The 22,464-nt window shown below is 38.9% G+C and overlaps 1 protein-coding gene across 4 annotated transcripts in view; it reads left to right on the forward strand.

The window, feature by feature from the left end:
- The window catches only part of gramd1bb (GRAM domain containing 1Bb), a 291,298-nt gene extending 269,076 nt beyond the window's left edge, over positions 1–22,222 (forward strand). For 2 of the 4 annotated variants that reach the window (XM_049483728.1, XM_049483729.1), the window contains 9 exons: positions 590–705; positions 862–1,030; positions 2,295–2,493; positions 2,796–2,942; positions 5,405–5,523; positions 7,346–7,488; positions 7,628–7,731; positions 8,621–8,821; positions 9,024–9,219. In XM_049483728.1, coding sequence (XP_049339685.1) covers positions 590–705; positions 862–1,030; positions 2,295–2,493; positions 2,796–2,942; positions 5,405–5,523; positions 7,346–7,488; positions 7,628–7,731; positions 8,621–8,821; positions 9,024–9,118 — 1,293 coding nt within the window. In that variant the 3' untranslated portion in view covers positions 9,119–9,219. Of the gene's footprint in view, positions 1–589; positions 706–861; positions 1,031–2,294; positions 2,494–2,795; positions 2,943–5,404; positions 5,524–7,345; positions 7,489–7,627; positions 7,732–8,620; positions 8,822–9,023; positions 9,220–11,639; positions 11,652–11,898; positions 12,007–13,128; positions 13,250–14,091 lie in introns of those variants that run through there. The other 2 variants (XM_049483731.1, XM_049483730.1) reach the window with 2 other exon arrangements.
- The last annotated feature ends 242 nt before the right edge of the window (positions 22,223–22,464 follow it).

Consider the following 22,464-nt stretch of genomic DNA (forward strand, 5'->3'; position numbering starts at 1 on the left):
ACTCTCTTTTCATGGGACGCCACTGAAGATATAACATTGTGATACAATATAAAGAAGTCAGTGTCTGACTTACAGCACTGTCTTATCTCTCTTGGCCATGGAGTTCACTACAGCTTCATAGGTTGCCAGTGGAATCCTCTTTCACTTCTCTATGATGACATCACAGAGCAGGTGGATATTAGAGACCTTGTACTCCTCCACCTTCCGTGTGAGGATGCCCCGCAGATGCTTAATTGACTTTAGGTCTAGAGACATGTTTTGTTGTCCAGTCCATCGCCTTTATCTTCAGCTTCCTTCTTGGAGGTGTGTTTGGGGTCATTTTTATGTATGAGGTCATTATTCTCTTAGGTAGGCACTCACTTTTGTTGACAGGGGTTTAATGGCTGTGTGTTTAATTATTTTGAGGGCACAGTACATTTCACTGTTATATAAGCTGTACACTTACATTTTATCAAAGTGTCGTATCTTCAGTGTTGTCCCGCTGGCACATACTAATATATTATAACTATGAAAGCATATTCTTTATTGTCATTTATTGTTGTTTTCTATATATTTTCTAAATATTGCATTATGTATTTCCTCTCTGCAGCCGCTGTGTCCTAAGGAGCTGTGGCACTTTGTCCATCAGTGTTATGGTAATGAGCTTGGGCTGACCAGCGATGACGAGGACTACGTCCCCCCTGACGACGACTTCAACACCATGGGGTGAATTTACACAACAAACACATACTGAACTCACATATACACATACACTCTTTCTGATCTGCTCTACAGACAGTCTCACATTTCAACCTACACTTTACATTTCATGTTCATTTTTTCCCTTTCTTATTTGTGTGTGTGTGTGTGTGTGTGTGTTAGGTACTGTGAGGAAATCCCAGCGGAGGAGAACGAGGTCAGTAATGATAACTCGTCCAAGAGCAGCGGAGAGAATAAACCGGACAGCAGCCCCCCATCCCATAAACGATCCATCACACACTCCACCCTCAACTCCACCACCCCACCCAGCAGCACCGACCTGCCACTGTCTGTGAGTACACACACACACACACACACACACACACACAGTGCAAAAGTAGTATATTATATTTATTCCATTTAGTATATAGAGACATGTGATCTGCTGGTGTTGGTCCACTGTGTTATATCAAGCGCAAAGTCAGTGCAGTGTTTTCCTGCAAAATCTTACAGCACTTTGCTATAGTAAAGATTAAAACATATGACAAGAATAAAAAAAAACTTAAATGTGTATTAATATGTATCTATTTGTATTATAATGTATAATTATTTTTAAATAATTATATAATTTTTTTCATGTTCACTATATTTTTTGCACTATAAGGCACACTTAAAATCCTTTAATTTTCCCAAAAATTGTCAGTGCACCTTATAATCCAGTGTGTCTTATGTATGAATTTTAGCAGTCAGTTGTAAGGAGCAGTAAAGCCACTCCGCTAAAGTACAGCGTTACACAGAAGTTTAAGTGAAGTTTCTTCAGCACAGAGACTGGAGTAGCATTAGCATTAGCTCCTTATTGCTATTTCCCTGTTTAGAGAGGAGTATAATCGGTTTGTAGTCTGCTCCTAACCCCGGCTAGCACTGATGGAGCAGCTAGCCGCTAATGCTAATGCTCCAGTCTTGGAGAAATTCGGGAATCTAAGCTTACTGTAAATAAACGGAAGAGCTTTACTCACCCAAATAAACAGTTTTCAGGAGACAAATCTGTATAGATTAATATTTGTTATTTGACTTTAAAAGAAAGTCTTTTTTTATTACAGTTTTTTACTTAGATTAGTTTTACTTAAATTTGTTAACTACCAAGTTGTGAGACCTGCTGAATTAGAAGTTCCTTATAGTGTCTCTTAAAATGTTCTTCATAATCCGGTGCACCTCGTGTATGAAAATACACCAGAAAACAGACAACAAATTCATTGATAGTGCGCCTTATAATACAGTGCACCTTATAGTGCAAAAAATACATTGTCATTTAAATAAACAAAACATTATATTTTGAGTTTGCAATTCTAGTTGCAAAATGTTTCTCACATAGGAGTCAATTCAAATACCTAATTATAATCAGGATGGTCAATAATAGTGAGAAAATCCTCAGTTATTGATTCATCCTTCAGTCACTGTATGGATTTGTTCCTCAGCAGCTCATCTGATTGACTGTGATGAAGATCTGCTTAGATGATGGTCTGAGATGGGAACTGTAAATACCTGATGCTCAGTTTAAAGTTGTTGTAAATATGTTGTAAATGCTGTGAGTGAGTGGTGCCCTCTGCTGGTTGCAGTTTGACCTCGCTCCTGAGGAGTACACAGACTGCCTTGCTGACAGTGAGCTGCTGCCGCTGCCCCTGCTGGCGGAGGAGGAGAGGAACTGCGAGGCAGTCGCAGGTCAGCTGAGTCCAGTGCCCTCACCATCACTCGACTTCAACGATAATGAGGATATACCCACTGAGCTCAGCGACTCCTCAGACACACACGACGAGGGTAGGCAGACGCGTAGAGCCATGTAAAAAACACATATTTACTCATTTATCATACACAGAACCAGAAAACATCAGTGAGCCAGAACATTATGAACAGATAAGTTTGAAAGTTAATGGTCCCTTCAGAAGTTTCTATATTTCTGCATAAATATTACCAAAACATCAGAGTAGATAAAAAGAAACCAATTAAACAAATTAGACCAAATCTCTTATTCCATATTTGTGAGTGGCAAAAAAATTGTTCACTCTCTCTCCCTGTGTGTGTGTATATGTTTGTGTGTGTGTGTGTGGTGATGTTTTCAGAAGTGGAAGTCCAGGCATTCCATGAAGATTTGAACGGTCGTCAGTACATTAATGAGGTGTATAAGTTCAGTGTGGATAAGATGTACTCCTTCCTCTTTACTGAGTCGCAGTTCATGTCTGACTTCATGGTGCAGAGGAGATTTTCAGGTAGAAAGATTTATATATTTTTTTAAATATACAAATATGGTCATGGAAAATTATTATTATTATTATTATTATTATTATTATTATTATTATTATTATTATTATTAATAATAATAATAAATGATTATTATTATAATAATTTATTCTCTCCTTATTTTCTCATCTCATTTATCTGGTCTCTTCTCTTCTCTCATCTCGTCTCATCCCTTTAAAACACTTTAACACACCTTATTCTCAGCTCTTATTGTCTTCTCATATTCTCTGGTCTTGTCTCTTCTCATCTTTTCTCTTCATGACTCATCTCTTCTCATCTTGTCTTATTTATTCCCGCCTTTTATTGCCTCATCTCTTTTTATCTTCTCTGGTTTTGTCTCTTCTCTCATCTCTTCAAAACTCTTATCTTCTCCTCTAGTCTCTTCTCTAATCTTTTTTGTCTCATCTGTTTTCATCTTCTCTGGTCTTGTCTTCTCTCTCATCTCGTCTCTTTTCTTCTCGTCTCATGTTTTTTTTTTAACTCTTCTCATCTTTGACTCATCTTTACTTCTCTCGCCTAATCGCATCTCATTTTTTCTTATATCTTATTGTCTCATCTCTTTGCGTTTCTCTGGTCTTGTCTCTTCGCTCATCTTTTTTAAGACTCTTCTTACCTAATCTTGTCTTCTTAAATATCTTCTTGTCTCATCTCTTCTTGTCTCGCTTCTTATCTTCTCATCTTGTCTTGTCTCTTCTCATGTCTTCTCACCGCTTATTGTCTCATCTAATTTCCCTAGTCTCTTTCCTTCTCTCAGCTCTTCTCATCTCAAAACTCTTCTCCTCTTATCTCTTAGCATTTCTTCTCATCTCATGTCCTCTGAGCTCTTCTTTTCTGATCTTGACTCATCTCCACTTCTTGCCCCTTCTCATTTATTCTCCTCTCTTGTTGTCTTATCTGGTTTCTCTGGTCTCGTCTCTTCTCTCATCTCTTCTCTTATCATCTGATCTTTTAATTTCTCTTCTTGACTCATCTCTACTCTCCTTATCTTGTCTCATTTATTGTCACTTATTATTGTCTTATCGCTTCTTATCTTATCTGGTATTGTCTTTTCTCTCATCTCTTTGAAACTCTTCTCCTCTCATTTTATTTTCCTAAATCTCATGTCTTCTCATCTCGTTTTGTTTCTTCTTGTCTCTTCTCATCTCTTTTTGTCTCTTCCCATGTCATGTCATTTTATCTTAACTCATCTGATCTTATTTTATCTTATCTTGTTTTTTTTTATATTAAGCTCCTCCAGAGAGTCTGTTGTCTATTGGAAGTTCTTTTTCTGCAGGGACTAGACAAACTGTTTGTGTACATTTGCACATCTGTGTCAACAATGGGAGCAACATTTGTGCTCTTTTAAATCACTGATATCTTTTGGATTCAAAATGTTTTTTTTTATTATTTATACAAAAAAGTCACCACCTAGATTTAATAATAATGATAATTACTGCATGAGTGATTATGTTTCTGCTAGCAACAAGTTATGTAACTCTAACTAATGCAGTGCATAGCTTCTTTTTGTTGCTGCAGTTGGTCTGCAGGTCTGGGTTCGGCAACAGTATGTGCTGAAAGAATGAGGTCAGCTACATGAATATATTGAATATAGTCTATAGAATATAGCAGTGGTGTGCAGTGAGGCCCTTCTTACCCTTCAGAGAAGGGGTGACAATAAATGCATGTAAATAATTACATATTTTTTAGTGAGGAAATATATATATCATAGCTATTGTAAGTATAAGAATTACTTTTATAAATGACCTAAAATAAGTTTTACTACAGGACTCTTATCTGACTGACAGCGGTTTTAACCAATCAGAGCTTTTTAAAATGGCTTGCGTGACCCTTCTCCTGATTTTGAGAAGAGTGTAGTAATGATTCTATTAACAAAGCTGAAGGACAGTCTAACCAATCAGATTCACAATTTTCACTCCGGGGGCGGGGCCATGGCTGTCTAACTTCTTCTGAGCGCTGTGTTGAAGGTGGTTGCAGAAGGGGTATCCACTATATTCACTGCATTCCACTGCAATGTAGGTTATATAATAAGATGAGTCCAGACTTAAACCCCATTGAGAATCATTGGGATGTGCTGGAGAAGACTTTGTGCAGTCCTTCAAATCTCTCATCATTAATACAAGATGTTGGGGAAAAATGAACGCAATTCAGGACAGAAATAAATCTTGTGACACTGCAGAAGCTTGTAGAACCAATGCCATAGTGAATGTTTGCTGCAATCAAAGCTAAATCCAGTCTAACCCAATATTAGAGTGTGTAATCTTTTTTTTGACCAGGCATTCTACATTGTTGTATGTTGTAATATATATATATATTGTTATGTAATGTATATATTTTTGCCAGATCATCTTAGAACACAATACCCCACAGTCACGTTTTTCTTTCTCTCGTTCTCTCCTCTGGCTGCTCACACCGCTCACACTCCCACACACAGATGTGGTGTTTCACCCGTGGAAGAAGGAGGATGCAGGGAATCAGACGAGGGAGATCATGTACACAATCTCCCTGTCCAACCCACTCGCACCCAAAACAGCCACCGTCAGTGAGACTCAGGTGAGCCCCAAACCCTGCACACACATAAACACTACAACTCACATATATACAATATATGCTCTATTTAAAAGGGTATTTAATAAAGAGAATGTCCAGGACAGGCTTTTATACTAGATTCGTATCATCTCATCATCCCTAACTCCCCAACAACTCATACCAACAGTACTGGATGGAGCACCATCATTCCAGAGAGTATTAGACATGTTGCCTGTAGGTTTATATTCCCTCTCTTCTCATTTTGACTAATCTCTGCGTGTCTCATCTTGTCTCATTTATCTTCACCTCTTATTGTCTCATCTCTTCTCTTCTTCTCTCATCTTGTTTCTTCTCTCATCTCTTCAAAACTCTTTATTTTCTTGTCTGGTCTTGTCTCTTCTGTCATATTTTCAGAAATTTCTTGTCTTGTCTGGACTTGTCTTTTCTCATCTCCTCTCAGCTCTTCAAACCCCTTCTTGTCTCATTCCTTCTTGTCTCGTCTCGCCTTTTACTTTCTCATCTTTCTCTTCTTGTCTCTTTTGTTTTCTTTATATCACATGTCATCTCTTCTCTTCTCATTTCATCTCACATCTCACAGCTCTTATTCTCTTGCCCCTTCTCGTATTTTCTGGTCTTGATTCTTCACCAATCTCTTCTCATTTCTTCAAAACTCTTTTCATCTCATCTCTTCTTGTTATTTCTTGCATCTTATCTTCTCATCTTGTATCTTATCTCAATCTTTTCGTTTTTGTCTCAACTCCTCTCTTCATGACTCATCTCTTCTTATCTTGTTTCATTTATTCTCGCCTTTTATTGCCTCATCTCTTTCATCTTCTTTGATCTTGTCTCTTCTCTCATCTCTCAAAAACGTTTCTCGTCTCATCACTTCTTGTCTTGTCTTGCCTTTATCTTCTAATCTAGTCTGTTCTCTCATCTTTTCTTCTTGTCTCATCTCAACTCTTCTCTTCAAGACTCATCTCTTCTCATCTCATCTCATTTATTCTCGCCTTTTATTGTCTCATCTCTTTTCATTTTTTCTGGTCTTGTCTCTTCTCTCATCTCTCAAAAAAAATTCTCATCTTATCTCTTCTTGTCTTGTCTTGCCTCTTATCTTCTCATGTAGTCTCTTCTTTCATCTTTTCTTCTTGTCTCAACTCTTCTCTTCTCATCTTGTTTCATTTATTCTCACCTTTTATTATCTGATCTATTTTCATCTTCTCTGGTCTTGTCTCTTCTCTCTTCTCTTCTCATTTCTTATAACTCTTCTCGTCTAATCTTTTCCTGTCTTGTCATGCCTCTTATTTTCTCATCTCTTCTCTTTTCTTCTCGTCTCATGTCATCTGAACTCCTTTTTTCTCATCTTGACTTATTTCTACTTTCCTCATCTCATGTCATTTATTCTCACCTCTGCATTTAATTTCTTTGGTCTTGTCTCTTCTCTCATCTCCTCAAAACTCTTCTCGCCTCATCTCTCATCTTCTTAAATCTCTTCTTGTCTTATCTCTTCTTGTCTTGCCTCTTATCTTCTCATCTTGTCTTGTCTCTTCTCATGACTTTTCTTCTTGTCTCATCTCTCCACTGTTTTAATTAGTTTTTTTTTTAAGCTAATTTTCTCTCCATCCTTTAAAGGCAACTACCAGCATGATGACGGACCACTCCAAAAAGTCAATGTTAGCTCAGTTGTTGATGTATTATACATTTTAATATATAATATTCCATAGGCAAGTCATGATGGGTACCACTGAGTCAGTAGTTTATTATGTGTTTATTCAGTTCTGTCGTAATATGCCTGTCTTCCTCTAATACAATCTCTCTCTCTCTTTATCTCTCTCTCTTTCTCCCTCAGACCCTGTACAAGGCCAGTCAGGAGAGCGAGTGTTACATCATCGATGCCGAGGTCGTCACTCACGATGTCCCGTATCACGACTACTTCTACACACTCAACCGCTACACGCTCACCCGCGTGGCCAAGAACAAGTGCCGGCTCAAGTGAGCAGAACTCTGCTGTATTCCCCTTTACAGCAACCAGCATGTGATCTCAACACATCTGGTTCCAGGGTCAAAAATGTTCAGTAAATTCAGTAAATTTAGGCTAAATTTTAACCTTTAGGCTTGTGCATCTTTCCAGGGTTTCCACAGAGCTGCGCTATAGGAAGCAGCCGTGGGGGCTGGTGAAGGGTTTTATTGAGAAGAACTTCTGGAGTGGACTGGAGGAGAATTTCAGGAGTCTGGGTAAGAGACACGCTATAATATCACTGGATAAATATTACAGAGCTTAATTGGAACTCTATTACATATGGGGTAATTTAATTAGTGTCTCTAAGTACAGTATTATTGATGGGATTGCAGTAGGGGTGTCACGATTCTCTAAATCCTCAATTTGATTTAATTTCCAATTTTAGGGTCACGATTTGATTCGATTCTCGATTTTCTTTTTTTTTTTTACAGCAGAGAGGCCTGTGCCAGTTTTAGATTAGTCTATGGTCAGTCATTGGTTTGATTCATCAAATTTACAATATCTTATTTCAAAAGGTGGGCTTGATATAAGTGATGCAAAGTGATCTGTGACCACATTAGGCACTAATGGTCAAATTTAAATAATTTAATTAAGATATATATGTAATGCCATCTAGTGGCTTTTTTTGGTAGCAGCAGTGTGCACTATTAAAACAGCAATGTGCAACATAACAAAATAAATAATGAAAAAATACAGGAACAGTGATGTACAAAATAATAGAACAATTAGAGCCTTAACAAACTGAACTCTATCCTACTATAACAGTTAAACATGAAGAATGACATGTTTTTTTTTTCTTTAACAAAGATATATTATTAACTTTATCTGAGAGAAAGATGCTCCTTAAGATACCAAAACTATTAACATATTTGAGGCTAGACAAAACTGTTATTTTTATATTTTCAAGTTTTTCTTTAAGAAGATGAGAATGTCCACATTCTCAGGAGAAAGGGCTGCTCTTTGAGCAGTCACAATGTCCGGGGCGTGTGCTGCGCTATTTGCGTAGCGTGCGCGCGTGCTTGCGTAGCTTAGAGGGAGGGATCGTCGATCGTCGTTGTGAGGTGTTATCTTGTGAGTCAGGCTGAACCCTCTTTAATCACGCAGAGCTTGAGCTGGCGAAAGCAGAGGACGTTCTGTTAGAGACGCACCGGCCGTCTCCAAAAGCGAAAGCGCTAAAGAGCTCCACCCTCCGAAGGAGAAAAAGACCCCTCCCACATCTGCGCACACCACACCTGGAGGAAACGCTCAGCCCCGTAACCACTCCCACCGACGAGGAGGTCATCCAACGGATAAAACATGTGGCAGGTTGTTACATTCACACACACACACACACACACACACACACACACACACACACTAAGACAAAATTAATTCTGAAGTATAAAAGGTGAAACTGTTGGTTTTGTATTTATTCTAAAAAACATTAATTAAGAAATTGTATTACATTACTAACAAAAACAGCATTTTTATTTTATTGGTATTCATTTGTTTGTCTGTTTGCAAATAGGCTCCACCCAAACGAGACAGACGCCTGAACACAGTGCTGCAGGCGGGCCTTTCTGCAGTATCTCCAGATTGCTGCTCATTATCAGTTTTGTGTAAGTATGCCTCTATTTTGTACACTTTCTTTTGAGTCCTTGCTTTCTCACTCCTTTTATTTTTTTTCTGTTTATTTATTTATTGATTTGTTCTTGACATGTACACTGCAGTATTTTGTTGAGGCGTTTCGAGCATGAACCGCCTGTTTAAGATCATACCATAAGATTATTGCTGGTGTGCTTCAGGTCATTGTCCTGCTGCAGAACCCAAGTATGCCTGAGTTGTGAAATAATAAGGATTTTCTGTTAGAGAGCAGAAGTCTTGGTTCCATCTACAGTATTAAAGCAAGTTGCCCGGGTCCTGAAGCAGCAAAGCAAACCCAGACCATCACACTAACTACCACCACCATGTTTCATTTTTCAATTATGTTTTAGTTTTATGCCAAGTCCTAGGGATCATCAAGGTGTTTGTTGGTAAATTTGAGATGGGTCATTGTGTTATTTTTGGTCAGCAGTGTTTTGTCTTGGAACTCTCCCAAAGACACCATTTTCGACCAGACTCTTTCCTATTATAGAATTATTAACACTGGCATTAACTGAGGCAAGTGAGACTGAAGTGCAGTTCTTTAAATGTTGCTCTGGGTTCTTTTGTGACCTCCTGGATGAGTCGCCCATGCCCTTTTGGAGTAATTTTGGTAGGCCGGTCACTCCTGGGCAGGTTCGCCAGTGTTCCATGTTTTTCCCATTTGTGAATAATAGCCCTTACTGTGTTCCGCTGGAGTCACAAAGACTTAGAAATGACTTCCAGACTGATAGATAATCAATGATTTTGTTCAGATTGTGGCATAATGTGTTGCTTTTTAAGATATTTTATCGGCACATGCTATTTGCACCCGGGTGTATGCAGCAGTGTGTGCTATTTGCACCCGGGTGTACATAGCAGTGTGTGCTATTTGCACCCGGGTGTACATAGCAGTGTAACCCTAGCTAAATTAATCAGAATAAGCAACAAAATACAAAACTTTTTACTTAATAACTAAGATAAGGTTAGATACAAGTTACCTAACTGCCTCAAACTTTAATTCAATCAAATAACTTAAACTGAGATCCACCAAAACACTAGCTTAGTTTATTCGTTTTCAGTCAACAGTGTTCGATAGATAATAATTCTCACACTCTGTCTTAAAAATTTATCTTAAAATGTAGAGTTAAATTGAGTGATGGGCCTTTTATACATAAATAATAACCAAATTCTGCTTACCATTTCCTATGGTCTCCGTTTCCCCATCTGTGAATTTGCGCCTTTTCGCTCCCTCGCATTGAGTTCTCTTTCTTTTTTTTTTAATTAAGGGGTGAAAATAGCCTTGCTGTGTGGCACGTGCTATTTGCACCCGGGTGCAAATAGACACTCCGTATTTTATCTGCTTCATGTTGTCAGACAGTTTCAGGTTCTATTTAAGTGATGTCTTGATTCTACAGGTCTGGCAGTAATCAGGCCTGATTGTGGTTTGTAGTAAAATTGAACTCAGCTTTCCAAAAAATGTGGTTAATCACAGTTAATTCATGGAGAGCAAACACTTTTTAAGACAGGGCTAGATTGTTTGGATATTAAATGAAATCATCATTTAAAACTAGCTTTTTATATTTACTCAGGGTATCTTTGTCTAATATTAAAGTTTGTTTGATAATCTGAAGAATGTAAAGTATAATAAATAAAGCAAAAACAACAGAAATCTTTAAGGGGCAAATACTTTTCACAGCATGGTACAATAAAGCTTATTACGAGCTATAATTATTTATTATGACATTATTAGAATGGTGTGAAGCAGTGTACTTTTACTCTGTGGTAATATTATATATGGGAACCCTTTACACTTTTTTATTGATAACAGGATACACATTTCTCAACTAAATTATTGATTTATTTAATCATTTTGCTCATAAAAAAGTATATATTTTATATATATTTTTTAAAAATGGCAAAAAAAAATAGCTTATTTTGCTATTGACATTTGTTTCAAGCTTCTGGTACCCCCAAGTTGGTACCTGTTGAGCACCTTGTGAGCATGGGCTCTGCTACAGTGGTCAGTTTGTGTCTAGCTGCTCCAAGAATCAGCATGTCTCATTTGACTGATCTGGATAGGACCCGTGCGATTGGGCAACTTCAAGCTGGTGTTCTGCAAAACCAAGTTGCAGCATTTTTTGGAGTGAGCCCAAGTTCTAGTATCTCCCAATTGAAGAACAAGTTCCACATAACGGGGGATATAAGAGACAGGCTGCTAAATGTGCAAAAAAAGAAGACTACACCCCAAGAACATTGTTAAACACCAAACAAATCAATGGCAGAAAAAGCTACGTGTCATTGTCAGAGAAGATCTGAGCAATTTTTCTATTTCTATATATTTTCTATATTTTCTATATTTCTATTATTTTATATTTTGTATTGCCTCAAATTTTGTGTTACCCTCATCTAAATTAATTCCAGTAGTTTGCATTGACTGAAAATGTCTATTGGTTGTGCTTCTGTTAATCAGTTTATTTGTGTTTTTTTTTTCTCTCTTTTTCCGAATCCTGGCTGGTCTTAGGATCTGCATAAGGTACATAGACTTTCTTACATAAAACATAAATGCTTTAATATCATGAGTAATGGTGCTTTTGAATAGTGCTTTTGAATATCAGCAGTGAATAACTGATGATTAATCAGACATTTTTTCTTATCCTTGATCTTTATACTGATGACCCAGATGCTTTCTGTCGAGAGCTCTCTCTTCTCTTAATGTTTTAACACTTTTTTTCCTTCTCTTTTGTGTGTGTGTGTCTGTGATGTGTGTGTGATGTGTGTAGTCTGGTGCTGCTGGTGTTTCTGAATATGATGCTGTTCTATAAGCTGTGGATGCTGGAGCATTCTGCACAGAGCCTAATGACCTGGCAGGGTCTACGCTTGGACAAAAGGTACAACACACAAACACAAAATACATACACACAAAGGTTCTTTTATAAAGCTTTTTAGGAGGTGTGTCATATATTGCACATAATAAAATGTTTTCATATTCTATTCTATATAGAATAAATGTAATAAAACATATTTAATTTTAGTTGGATCTGACAGTGCAACCCCCTACAGATAACGCACAGAAATGATCAAATAAATATTTTGGGTTGAGATCAGACCCAGCGTACAGATTAGATTAGCTTACATCCAAAATTTGAAAAATATCAGTGGTGGTGTTTTTACACTCATTGTTCATCGTATCAGCTCCACTAATCATATAGGACACTATTTACAGTCATGGCCAAAAGTGTAGACACCCCTGAAAAGTATCTAGAATAAAGTATTTCTCACCGGATTATAAGGGTGGTGGTGGGAGTAGCTAACTAAGTTAAGTAAAGCTAAGCTAGGTAAACAAAACTGTAAGAAAAAAAGAGCACTCTTCTGTTTATTTGGGTGAGTAAAGCACTTCCGTTTATTTACAGTATAAGCTTAGTTTCCCGAATGAGATTCTCAGAGAGTTCTTTGCAATAAGGTGCCATGTTGGAACTTCTTGTGGAACTCAGTGACCAGTATGAAAAAGTGTGAGAGATTTACTAAAAATTGAACACACCTGCTCTCTATACACACCTGAGGCCTAGTAACACTAACGAGTCACATGACATTTTGGAGAGAAAATGACAAGCAGTGCTCAGTTTGGACATTTAGGGGTATAGTCTCATAGGGGTGTACTCACTTTTGTTGACGGTGGTTTTTAGACATTAACGGCTGTATATTGTTGTATTTTTTTGAGGGAAGAATAAACTTACACTGTTATATAAGCTGCACACAAACTACTTTTCGTTGTGTCAAAGTATCATTTTGTCAAAGATATACTTAAATATCTGCAGAAATGTGAGGGGTGTACTCACTTTTGTGATACACTGTATATGCTGATATAATGGAGTGGCAGGTGAAACAGGCAGGTGGTCTTAATGTTGGGTCTGATTGGTGTATACCTTTGTATCAGAAAGTAAAAAATTTAATTTTGTATGTTATTTTTGGATGCATTTTCCTGATTTAGTGTGTGTATGTGTGCTGAATAGTAAATTACCACAAACGCAGCTGGAGTGGGCTCAGCTCCTGGAGTCTCAGCAGCGCTTCCATGAAGCTGAGCTGCAGAAATGGAGAGAAATCATTAAGTCTTCTGTGCTGCTGCTGGACCAGGTAAACACCCACACAGACACACACACAAAGACACTCGCGAACAAAACTAAATACCATATTTTTCACACTATAAGGCTCACTATCAATAAATGTCTATTTTCTGTCCTACTTTCATACATAAGGCTCACTGGATTATAAGACGCATTTTAAGAGACACTACAAGGAACTTCTAATTCAGCAGGTCTCATTGCTGGGTGATGGTGGTTGGGTGTAGCTAACTAAGCTAGGTAAAACTAAGCTAAGTAAACAAAACTGTAAATTGTTTTAAAGTCGAAAGACCGCTGGATGTAAATCTACACAGATTTCTCTCCTAAAAACTTTTTATTTAGGTGACTAAGGTGCTTATATTTATTTAGAGAAAGCTTAGATTCGTACATTTCTCCAGCACTAAGGCTGGAGCATTAGCATTAGTGGCTAAGCGCTAGTGATTAGCAGCTAATTCGGCCTGACAGCTCTATACTGAGGAACCCTGAGTGTTCCGGTAAGCCAGGGTGATATAAACTAGCGGTTCGTCCTGCGCAGCTTGTTTTAACATGGTAAACAGGCAGACTTCAGTCTGATATACTCACCTCTGAACAACAAAAGAGCTAATGTGGTTAGCGGCTAATGCTAATGCTGCTCCAGCAGTACTAGAGTCTCTGTGCTGGAGAAACTTAAACTCTGAAACTCATGTATAATGCTGCACTTCAGCAGAGTGGCTTTGGTAAAATTCTGCACTGGATTATAAGGGTTACTAACGATTTTTGGGCAAATTAAAGCATTTTGAGTGCACCTTATAGTGCGAAAAATACAGTACATAATGTGTGTGTGTGTGTGTGTGTGTGTGTTTTGTACTCACTCAGATGAAGGACTCGTTGCTGAGTCTGCAGAGGGGAGTGACTTTAAGAGACTTTGGCTCGGACTCGGACGACAAGAGTCACTACCACTGAGGAAGGAGCGTCACTTCCCCTCCAGGCCACCAGGGCACGCCGTGCAATGTAGAGCCACGTGTTTGAGTGTGCGAGAGAGTGTGTTTGAGTGTGTAAGTGTGTGTGTGTCTCTGTAAACGTACATCCCAGACCAGGACAGGCATGAAAAAACACAGGGTCCATCTGTGTGTGTGAGCTCATGACTCTGCACTCCTGCCCGACGGAGGGAGGGAGGCAGGGAGGAAGAGGAAAAACAGCAGAGGAAGAGAGCGGGGGATGGGTAACTGCCCATCTGTCCATCACAACAGAACGCCGAGCGCTTGGACCAGCCCTGAGCATCAACAGACAGTCCAGGCTCGGCCTGCGGAGTCGTGAGAGCGTCCGTCCCTCCCCCTGCCTGCCGTCGCCTGAAGACACGGTAGCGGTCGCTACAAACCCAGGAAAGCCATGGTTTAAAAGAAGTGGAATGACGTCACAGAGAAAAGAAGGTTATTTAAGGGTTATTTTATGGTTTCTTTTGAGATTCCTCCTAATCCATCTTTGGAGTGATGTGGTTTGAAGCGATGTGTTTTTATCTTATGAATTAGGACGCAGGAAACGAAATGATGTCTTCTTTTAGTCTCTCTTTTAAGGCTTTCTCACTGTAAGGCTGCAGTGTCCCAATTTATATCACGTGGTCTTCGACCAAAAGGCTTCTTGTGGGGTTCGCAAGGTTGTCCAGTAGATGCAGAATCCATTGTGCTGAACGATGGTCTGGGATTGACCAAGAACAACAGAAAGCAATGACATAATAGGTAAAAGTGCCTTGAATCTTTAACCAATCACATAAATTAAATCTCTTCTGGAGCAACATGATCCAGAGCTACATACATTGAGTTAAATACCACTCAAGGGTGCTTTATCTAAACATAACACAGGAAATTTGATGTTTGGTAGATCATGGCTTTGTTGAGCTGAGTATATGGGTTGCGTCCATTAAAAAATGTGCTAAAAAAAGCTTATTTTGCTATTGACACTTGTTTCAAGCTTCTGGTACCCCCAAGTTGGTACCTGTTGAGCACCTTGTGAGCATGGGCTCTTCTACAGTGGTCAGTTTGTGTCTAGCTGCTCCAAGAATCAGCATGTCTCTAACTGATCTGGATAGGACCTGTGTGATAGAGCAACTTCACGCTTGTGTTGCCTCATTTTTTTGGCCCTAGTTCTAGTATCTCCAAATTGAAGGCCAAGTTCCATTTAACAGTGGATGTTAGAGACAAGCCATGAAGTGGGCGTCACAAGAAGACGACAAAGAACATCGAATTAATAGCAAAGAAGATCTGACATTTTGTTTTTAGGATTCAACCCATATACTCAGCTCTGATACTCTTGATACCTAACAAATGTGGCTCCATTTAAAAAGAGAAATGAACAAGCTTTGCAATGGTATAAGATTTATCAAGAAGTCATCTACCAAACCCATATTTCCTTACTTTTTGTGCGATGTTTAGAATGACCCCTAAAGTCTTGATGTGAACTGAATTTGGCAGGAAGAAACCTGTTGAAGGCCAACGCAGAAGGGTTATTCTTTATTTTTAGTAGAATACGGCAAGGGCTTGCTGGCGATTGGTCCAGAATGGTGGAATTTAGGAATGCAGAGCAATGTAAGGTTGAGTTGAGCCATTGAAATGTATGTATCGATCAGCCATAACATACAGCATCACTGAAAAGTAAAGTGAGGCCACTTTAAGCCACTTTAAGAAAGGTTAAACTTTAATGGCTGTACACAACCAGGTTCAGAACCTCTCCAAAACATCAGGAAGGGTTGCTTGGGTCAGTACATAGCAAAAGCGCCCCAAGAAAGACAGCCACTGCACTGGCGACAGGGTCATGGGCTGCTAAAGCTAGATTCACATACATTTTACAATGATTTCAATCGTTTTACTCAGCCTGTAGCTCAAACTCGCAGTGTTTCAAAAAGTTCGCAGCTCACAGTGATTCATGTTTTCTTACACTATACCACCCGATGCTGTGATACCACATATATATACTTGCACTGTACATCCATACAAGACAAATCAGACATTTTTTTCTGGAACTGCAATGGAAAAAGAAGCAAAAGAAGTAGAACATACATCAGCTGATCATAAGCTGGTCGTGAGGTGTTAATTGCTTCTTGTTTCCCATAACCTGATCCCAAAATTAGGCACTAAAATCATACAGTCTTAACTTAAGGCTCTTTGATTTGAGCCTACAAGTCATAAGAGATAACAGCTATTAACATCTAGTCTTGTCTCGCCTTGTCGTGTCTTGTCTGGTCTTGTCTTGTCGTGTCAGACACCACAGAACATCTTCGAAAGTTTCGTAGATTCCTTTCTTCAAATGATCAGATCTGTTATGGTGTCACAACAAGGAACAGCTGTACTCAAAATTAGGCAGCTAATATTGCTAATGTTATGGCTGATTGGTGTATTGAACAAGAGATCTTGTTACTGCAAGATATCCCAACAATGATGGAATCACATTGTCATGTCATAGGATAGCAGTATGTAATGTAAATTGATGGTGAAGTGTTACCTCGGGGGAGAGCTGAGGGCCTATGGTAAGACAACGTGAATTATGGGAGTTGGAAGTGGAGTAAAAAGCCTGATATTTGGCACCAGATGGACGGGATATTCAATATTTTCTAAGTTTTGCAACTATTAAACATTTCTCAAGCCGTGTATTAGGAATACATACATCATATAAGGCATTACCACCCACAGTGGACAGTGTAGTGTACAGTGGGTGGTAATGATCGTGAATGGCAGTGTCTGGCTCAAACTGTCCATGCAAACAGACCAGCAATTCCATTCACATTCAATAGAGCAGACCCCAGTCACATATCCCACAGGTCAATTCAGCAATCATTAAATTAGTGTTAATGGAGCATAATATTACTGTATTGTGCCTTTCCAACCCCACACTAATCAGACTGTACTGTCCGAATGAGTCAGATATTAAATCATCTGTGCTATTAAATTATATAAAATTATAACTGGCTCTTTTGACACTTTTGTGTATCTAAATATCATTCAGTCCTGATTGTTTTGGCCTCCACCCACAATGTGCATTGTTATCACCTACGCTTATTGTAAAACAGCAGCCAAAACTAGTGGTCAGCTTTGAATGGAACCCAGAAATCTACTTATTCGCGTGGGAGTGTAAACAGAAAGTGTATTTATGATAAAAAAAAGAAAGAGGGAGACTGCAGCCAGACAGCTGAGAAAGCCTTTCGTTTTTTTGAATACGACAGTGTTTGCTTACGAAACTGTGATTTTCTTTCTCTTGAAAATGAAAACGGAACCGCGGACAGATGATATGAATATATATGGAATATATAGTTTATTGTGAAATTGAATATATATTTCAATATATTTATATAAAAGAGTATGTATATATATATATAGTTATTGTAGATATTTATTGTTAATTTATCGATGTGAGGAATTTATCAGCTCTAAAGTGAAGGAGAGAGAATTTCTAATTTCTATCTTCTGCGTCGCACCTGCACGCGTCTGTGACGTGTGTGTGTGTGTGTGTGTGTGTGTGTGTGTGTGCGCGTGTGTGTGCGCAAGCAGAAAATGAGTAATGTGTGTGTGTGTGTGTGTGTGTGTGTGTGTTTCTGTGTAAGTAAGTGGTTTCAGAACCATTCCACCCTGTTTTCTGTGTCTGGTGTTCAGAGCCAGACTGCCTTTCCCTTATCTTCTCAATCTGCCAGCTCCCGCGTTTACAGCTCAGTCTGGCTCCACTCAGCCAGCTGTACATGTCGATAAGAAGTCCTATTCGCAACCAATTATATAGAAGCGGTTCATTTATACATAATTGTGAACAGGTTGTATGCACCAACAGCTGATTACTGTAGTACTAATAGCGCTCCCTCGTGGAGGAGCCTGCTAAAGGTAAGCGAGCGAGTGAAATATGAAACAATACAAATACTACAGTCCAATTTTCCCAACTTATTTCTCCTTTTTCTGCTCAGATTATTATATTTTCAGTTATTTTGGGCTAAGCAGATCACATGACCTAAGCACTGATAGAGCTGAAACATAATAGAGAAGTCGTAGATTTAGTTTAATCACATAACAGCTTCACATAACATCAAATGTATGCTGACCAGCCATTTCTTTAACACCACCTTCTTGTTTCTACACCTTTTATCATATATTTCCAGCTCCACTGGGTGGTCCAAATATAGGAGCAAATTTCTGAATACTTGATTATCCTTCTTTTACCCTGTACTATAGTATTCAGGACCTCACAGGACCACCACAGAGCAGCTATTATTTAAGTGGTGGGACATTCATTCTCAGTGGTTCAGACGCAGCAGTGCTGCTGGAGTTTTTAAACACCTCAGTGTCATTGCTGGAATGAGAATAATCCATTAACCAGAAAAACCCAGCCAACAGTGTCCTGTGGGCAGCGTCCTGTGGGCACGGGTCAAAAGAATGAGCAAACAAACTGATACAGAGCTTCTAGACGTGCCTGACTTAACATTTACGAGGTAGACAGTGACAGAAGGCCCTATCGTACACCCTGTGCAAGGCGTGTCACGATGCTTATTGCTATCTTACACCCAATCAACAGTCTGTTTTTACACCTAGTTTAAGTAGTGCGGCACTCGTGAATATATCTGCACCGATATGCAGCGTGTTTTTCTGGCATATTCATATCTTGACTGATTTGATCAACAGTCGACAGTGAGGCGTTCATTGCTAATTTGGCAACCCAGGTGTGCCACACGTGCCCAGAGTGCACATACCCACCTTTTACATCAACAATAAACAGAATACAAAATAAAATAAAATTGCTGTTCCTGTAAATGCCCTGATCGCACACCTTTACAGGGTAAACGTACAGGTCAGTTTCCTATGCTGAGAAGCGCAAAAGTGCTGCGCTGTTAAAATAGCAATCTGCCGAAGTCAGAGGACACCTGGCTCTTAAAGAGAATGGCAATCGACACGCTGATTGGTTTATTTCACGTTGCAAATAAACCAAAACACACCCATAATTAATTACGGGAATTAGTTCATGCCTTTTGCCTGTTTGGAGCTGTGCAAGGTGTACTTTTCCTGTCGTTACGATAGCGAAGACACACTGATGCACCCTAAATCAAGCTGTTGATTGTTAAAATAGGGCCCACAGTCTATAAAAATCTCCAGCAGCATATAATACTGTACCTGATCTGTGGTGGTGATATTTCTTGTGGAGTACTCTGACCAACCATCAGATTAAGACAGTGAGTGTAGAAACCAGAAGGTGGTGTAAAGTTGTGCCTAAACTGGGCAGATTTGAAATATTGGTCCATCTGGTTGAGTTATCTGCCAGTGCATACAGTATACCATTCCAATAGTAATTCATAGTGAATGCCTAAAATGAATAAAGATATATTTATGCTAGCTGTAAACTCCTAAAATCTGATTGGATTAACAGGAAATTTTTGGGGGAATTTCCTGCAAGCTTATGGTTTTGTTTCGGCAGCCCCTGTTGAGATGTGGAGGTATGAAACGAGACGTTTTGCACACGTGAAGACGACGGCGATAATGATGGTAAAAGCAAAGGGCAGTTAACTTGTAAAGCCTGAACCAAATATAGTGTTTCTAAACGTTCCACTGATGTTCACGTGCGGATGCAAAAGACCACTGGAGTGGTCAGTGTAGGAATTGCATGTGCGAAATGGAAACAAAGGAGACAAAAAAAAAGCACTTTACGTACCGAAGGAGAGACTCCGAGCCTGAGATTACGGCTCAACGGCGCTGTGTGTGTGTGTTAGAAGTGTGAGTTGCAGAGGAAAGTATTTTGTGTGTATTTAATGTCACAAGCTGGAAACATGAAAGAAGAATGTAACGACTGAAATGACATTGGATCTGATTTTACAGTGGTATCGATCACTCCAGCACTTGGTTGCAGTTGGTTGCAGAAGGTGTGAATCAGAGTTACTTAGCTTGATTATTTTTTGTTTGTTTTTTTGTAGTTTGTTTTTTTATTGTAGTTTTTTTTGGTGTGAATCTCTCATGTAGTTTGATCTCTACTGAATCGACTGAAACCTGGGGCCTCATTTATATAAGAATGTGCATGAATTGAATTCTAAAAATAGATAGGTGCTGCATAGAGTTGACTACTTGTAGTTGTTTTGTCTGATCCATATTGGTTCACCTTAGTTGGGGGAAAACAACTCTGGGTCTTTGGTTATCAAATAGACCTGTCCAGGTGGCAAAGCTAAAAAAGCAAATACAAAAAGAATGTCCTGTGTTCTGGACTAGTGCATATTTCTGTATAGTTTTTTTAAAAACCTTTTCATTAGGACTCCTCCTATCACTAGTGATGCTCCAACACCAGGTGGGTGAAGCTAGCACATGCCTCCTCCGATACATGTGAAGTCAGCCACCGACTGTTTTTGAACTGCTGCTGATGCAGCATTACCGAGTAGCATCACAGCACGTTTGCAGGAAAGCACAGTGACTCGGTTACGATACATCAGCTCACAGACGCCAGTGTGCTGATCAGCATCACCCCTTTGGAGTGATGTGGGAAGAGAGCACCATCTACTGTACACACCCAGAGAGAGCAAGGCCAATTGTGCTCTCTCTGGACTCCGGTAGACGATGGCAAGCTACATGAACAGGATTTGAATCAGCGATCTTCTGATCATAGTGGCAACGCCTTAGTCCACTGGACCACTCAGAGCCATTTCTGTATAGTATATCATGGAGCAGCAGCAGAGATTGCATTAGTTCATAGCTGTAGTAATAATCTAGGTAATATACCAGCTTTAACTACACATGAGTCTGGATTAAAGGAACAGAGTTTTCAAAGGAGGTGGTCTCGGTCTGGATCTAGTAGTACTTTTCTAGATAGTTTGCAATAATGTTAATTATTCCCCTCACTACACTGCCTGGCCAAATAAAAAAACAAGTCTCCACCTGGGTTTAAGTAAGTAAATGATGTGGGGTTGATGCTGCAGTTGGTCTGCAGGTCTAGGTTCAGCAACAGTATGTGCTGAAAGAATGAGGTCAGCTGACTACCTAAATATACTGAATATAGACCAGGTTATTCCAACAATGATAAATTTTTGTTCTTCCCTGATAACATGGGCATATTCTAAGATGACAATGCCAAGATTCACCAGGCTGAATTTTTGGATAAATACTTTACTGGTATTGTTTTTGACAGATCTTCTTCACTACATCTTAAAAGCCCATATACAGAAACTGCTGCTATTAAATGTTAGTATATCAAGTCAAAAAATTACAGATCCCATACAGCTGACAATTCTAGGCCAAATTCCGGTCACTTATGGGTCAGTTATGACAATGACAAAGTGTAATATGGTCTAGTGCTGGCCCGGCAGCAGCCAGCTGTGCTTGTTTCACTGCAGAAAGATTAAGACAAATTTATTGGTGTCGTTGCACAGCTGGATGGAAACATTCAGAGTGGTCCAGAACCAGGTCATAACTTGTTGGTTTTCTATCAGGAAATTTGTGTGTTATAAAAGATAACCCAGTTGTGATTCTTCATATTTGTTAATAAGCATGTTATAAATGAGGCCCTGGGCTGTTCCTCCACTGGTGTGCTTTGCTTTGTAATTTAATGACCTGCTGATGATTTTATTGTTTTTTTTGGGTTTTTTTTTTTCAGAAGTTTGAGGTGTTCCTCTTCCACTTTTATTTTGTACTGTATTTGGCGTGTATTTTTTTTTTTTTTTTTTCAAGCTGTTGAATGGAAAAAAAAACAGACTGCTTGTGTGCACTGAGGATTATGGAGTTACTGAAGATTCTGTTATGGTTTTATTTTTTATTTTTCATTTATCAGATTTTCTGCAATTCAAATCGGTCAGTTCCAAATTGCATTCAGATTCTTCCTTGGAGTTTGTTTGTGTGTGTAAGTGTGTGTGTAAATGTGTGTATGTGTGTGTAAGTGTGCATATGTTTTACGTCTGTATGAAGCAGATTGTTATGTTTTTTTGTTTTTTATGGACCATGCCTCATCTTGAACAGTTCTGAAGAAGAAAAAAAAAAGAAAAGAAGAGAAATATATTTTGTGTCAATAATGATGTCACTGATGTCCTCCTGTTCACTCTACTGTCAGTCAGAGCTACTGTATTCACTTTTCTGAAGATGTGTGCATGGTTCACTATCTTGTCCTTTTTTCCGTTTTTCGACAAAATGAACACTCCTGCTGGTGCGTTTGACCAAAATGACGGCGAGGTTGTGAATTTGAAACTGAATGACTTGAATGATTGTTACTGAAAACAAACAAACATGCAACCATCAAGCATAACATTATGACCAC

The sequence above is a fragment of the Astyanax mexicanus genome, chromosome 9, assembly GCF_023375975.1.
Source record: "Astyanax mexicanus isolate ESR-SI-001 chromosome 9, AstMex3_surface, whole genome shotgun sequence".
NCBI lineage: Eukaryota > Metazoa > Chordata > Actinopteri > Characiformes > Acestrorhamphidae > Astyanax > Astyanax mexicanus.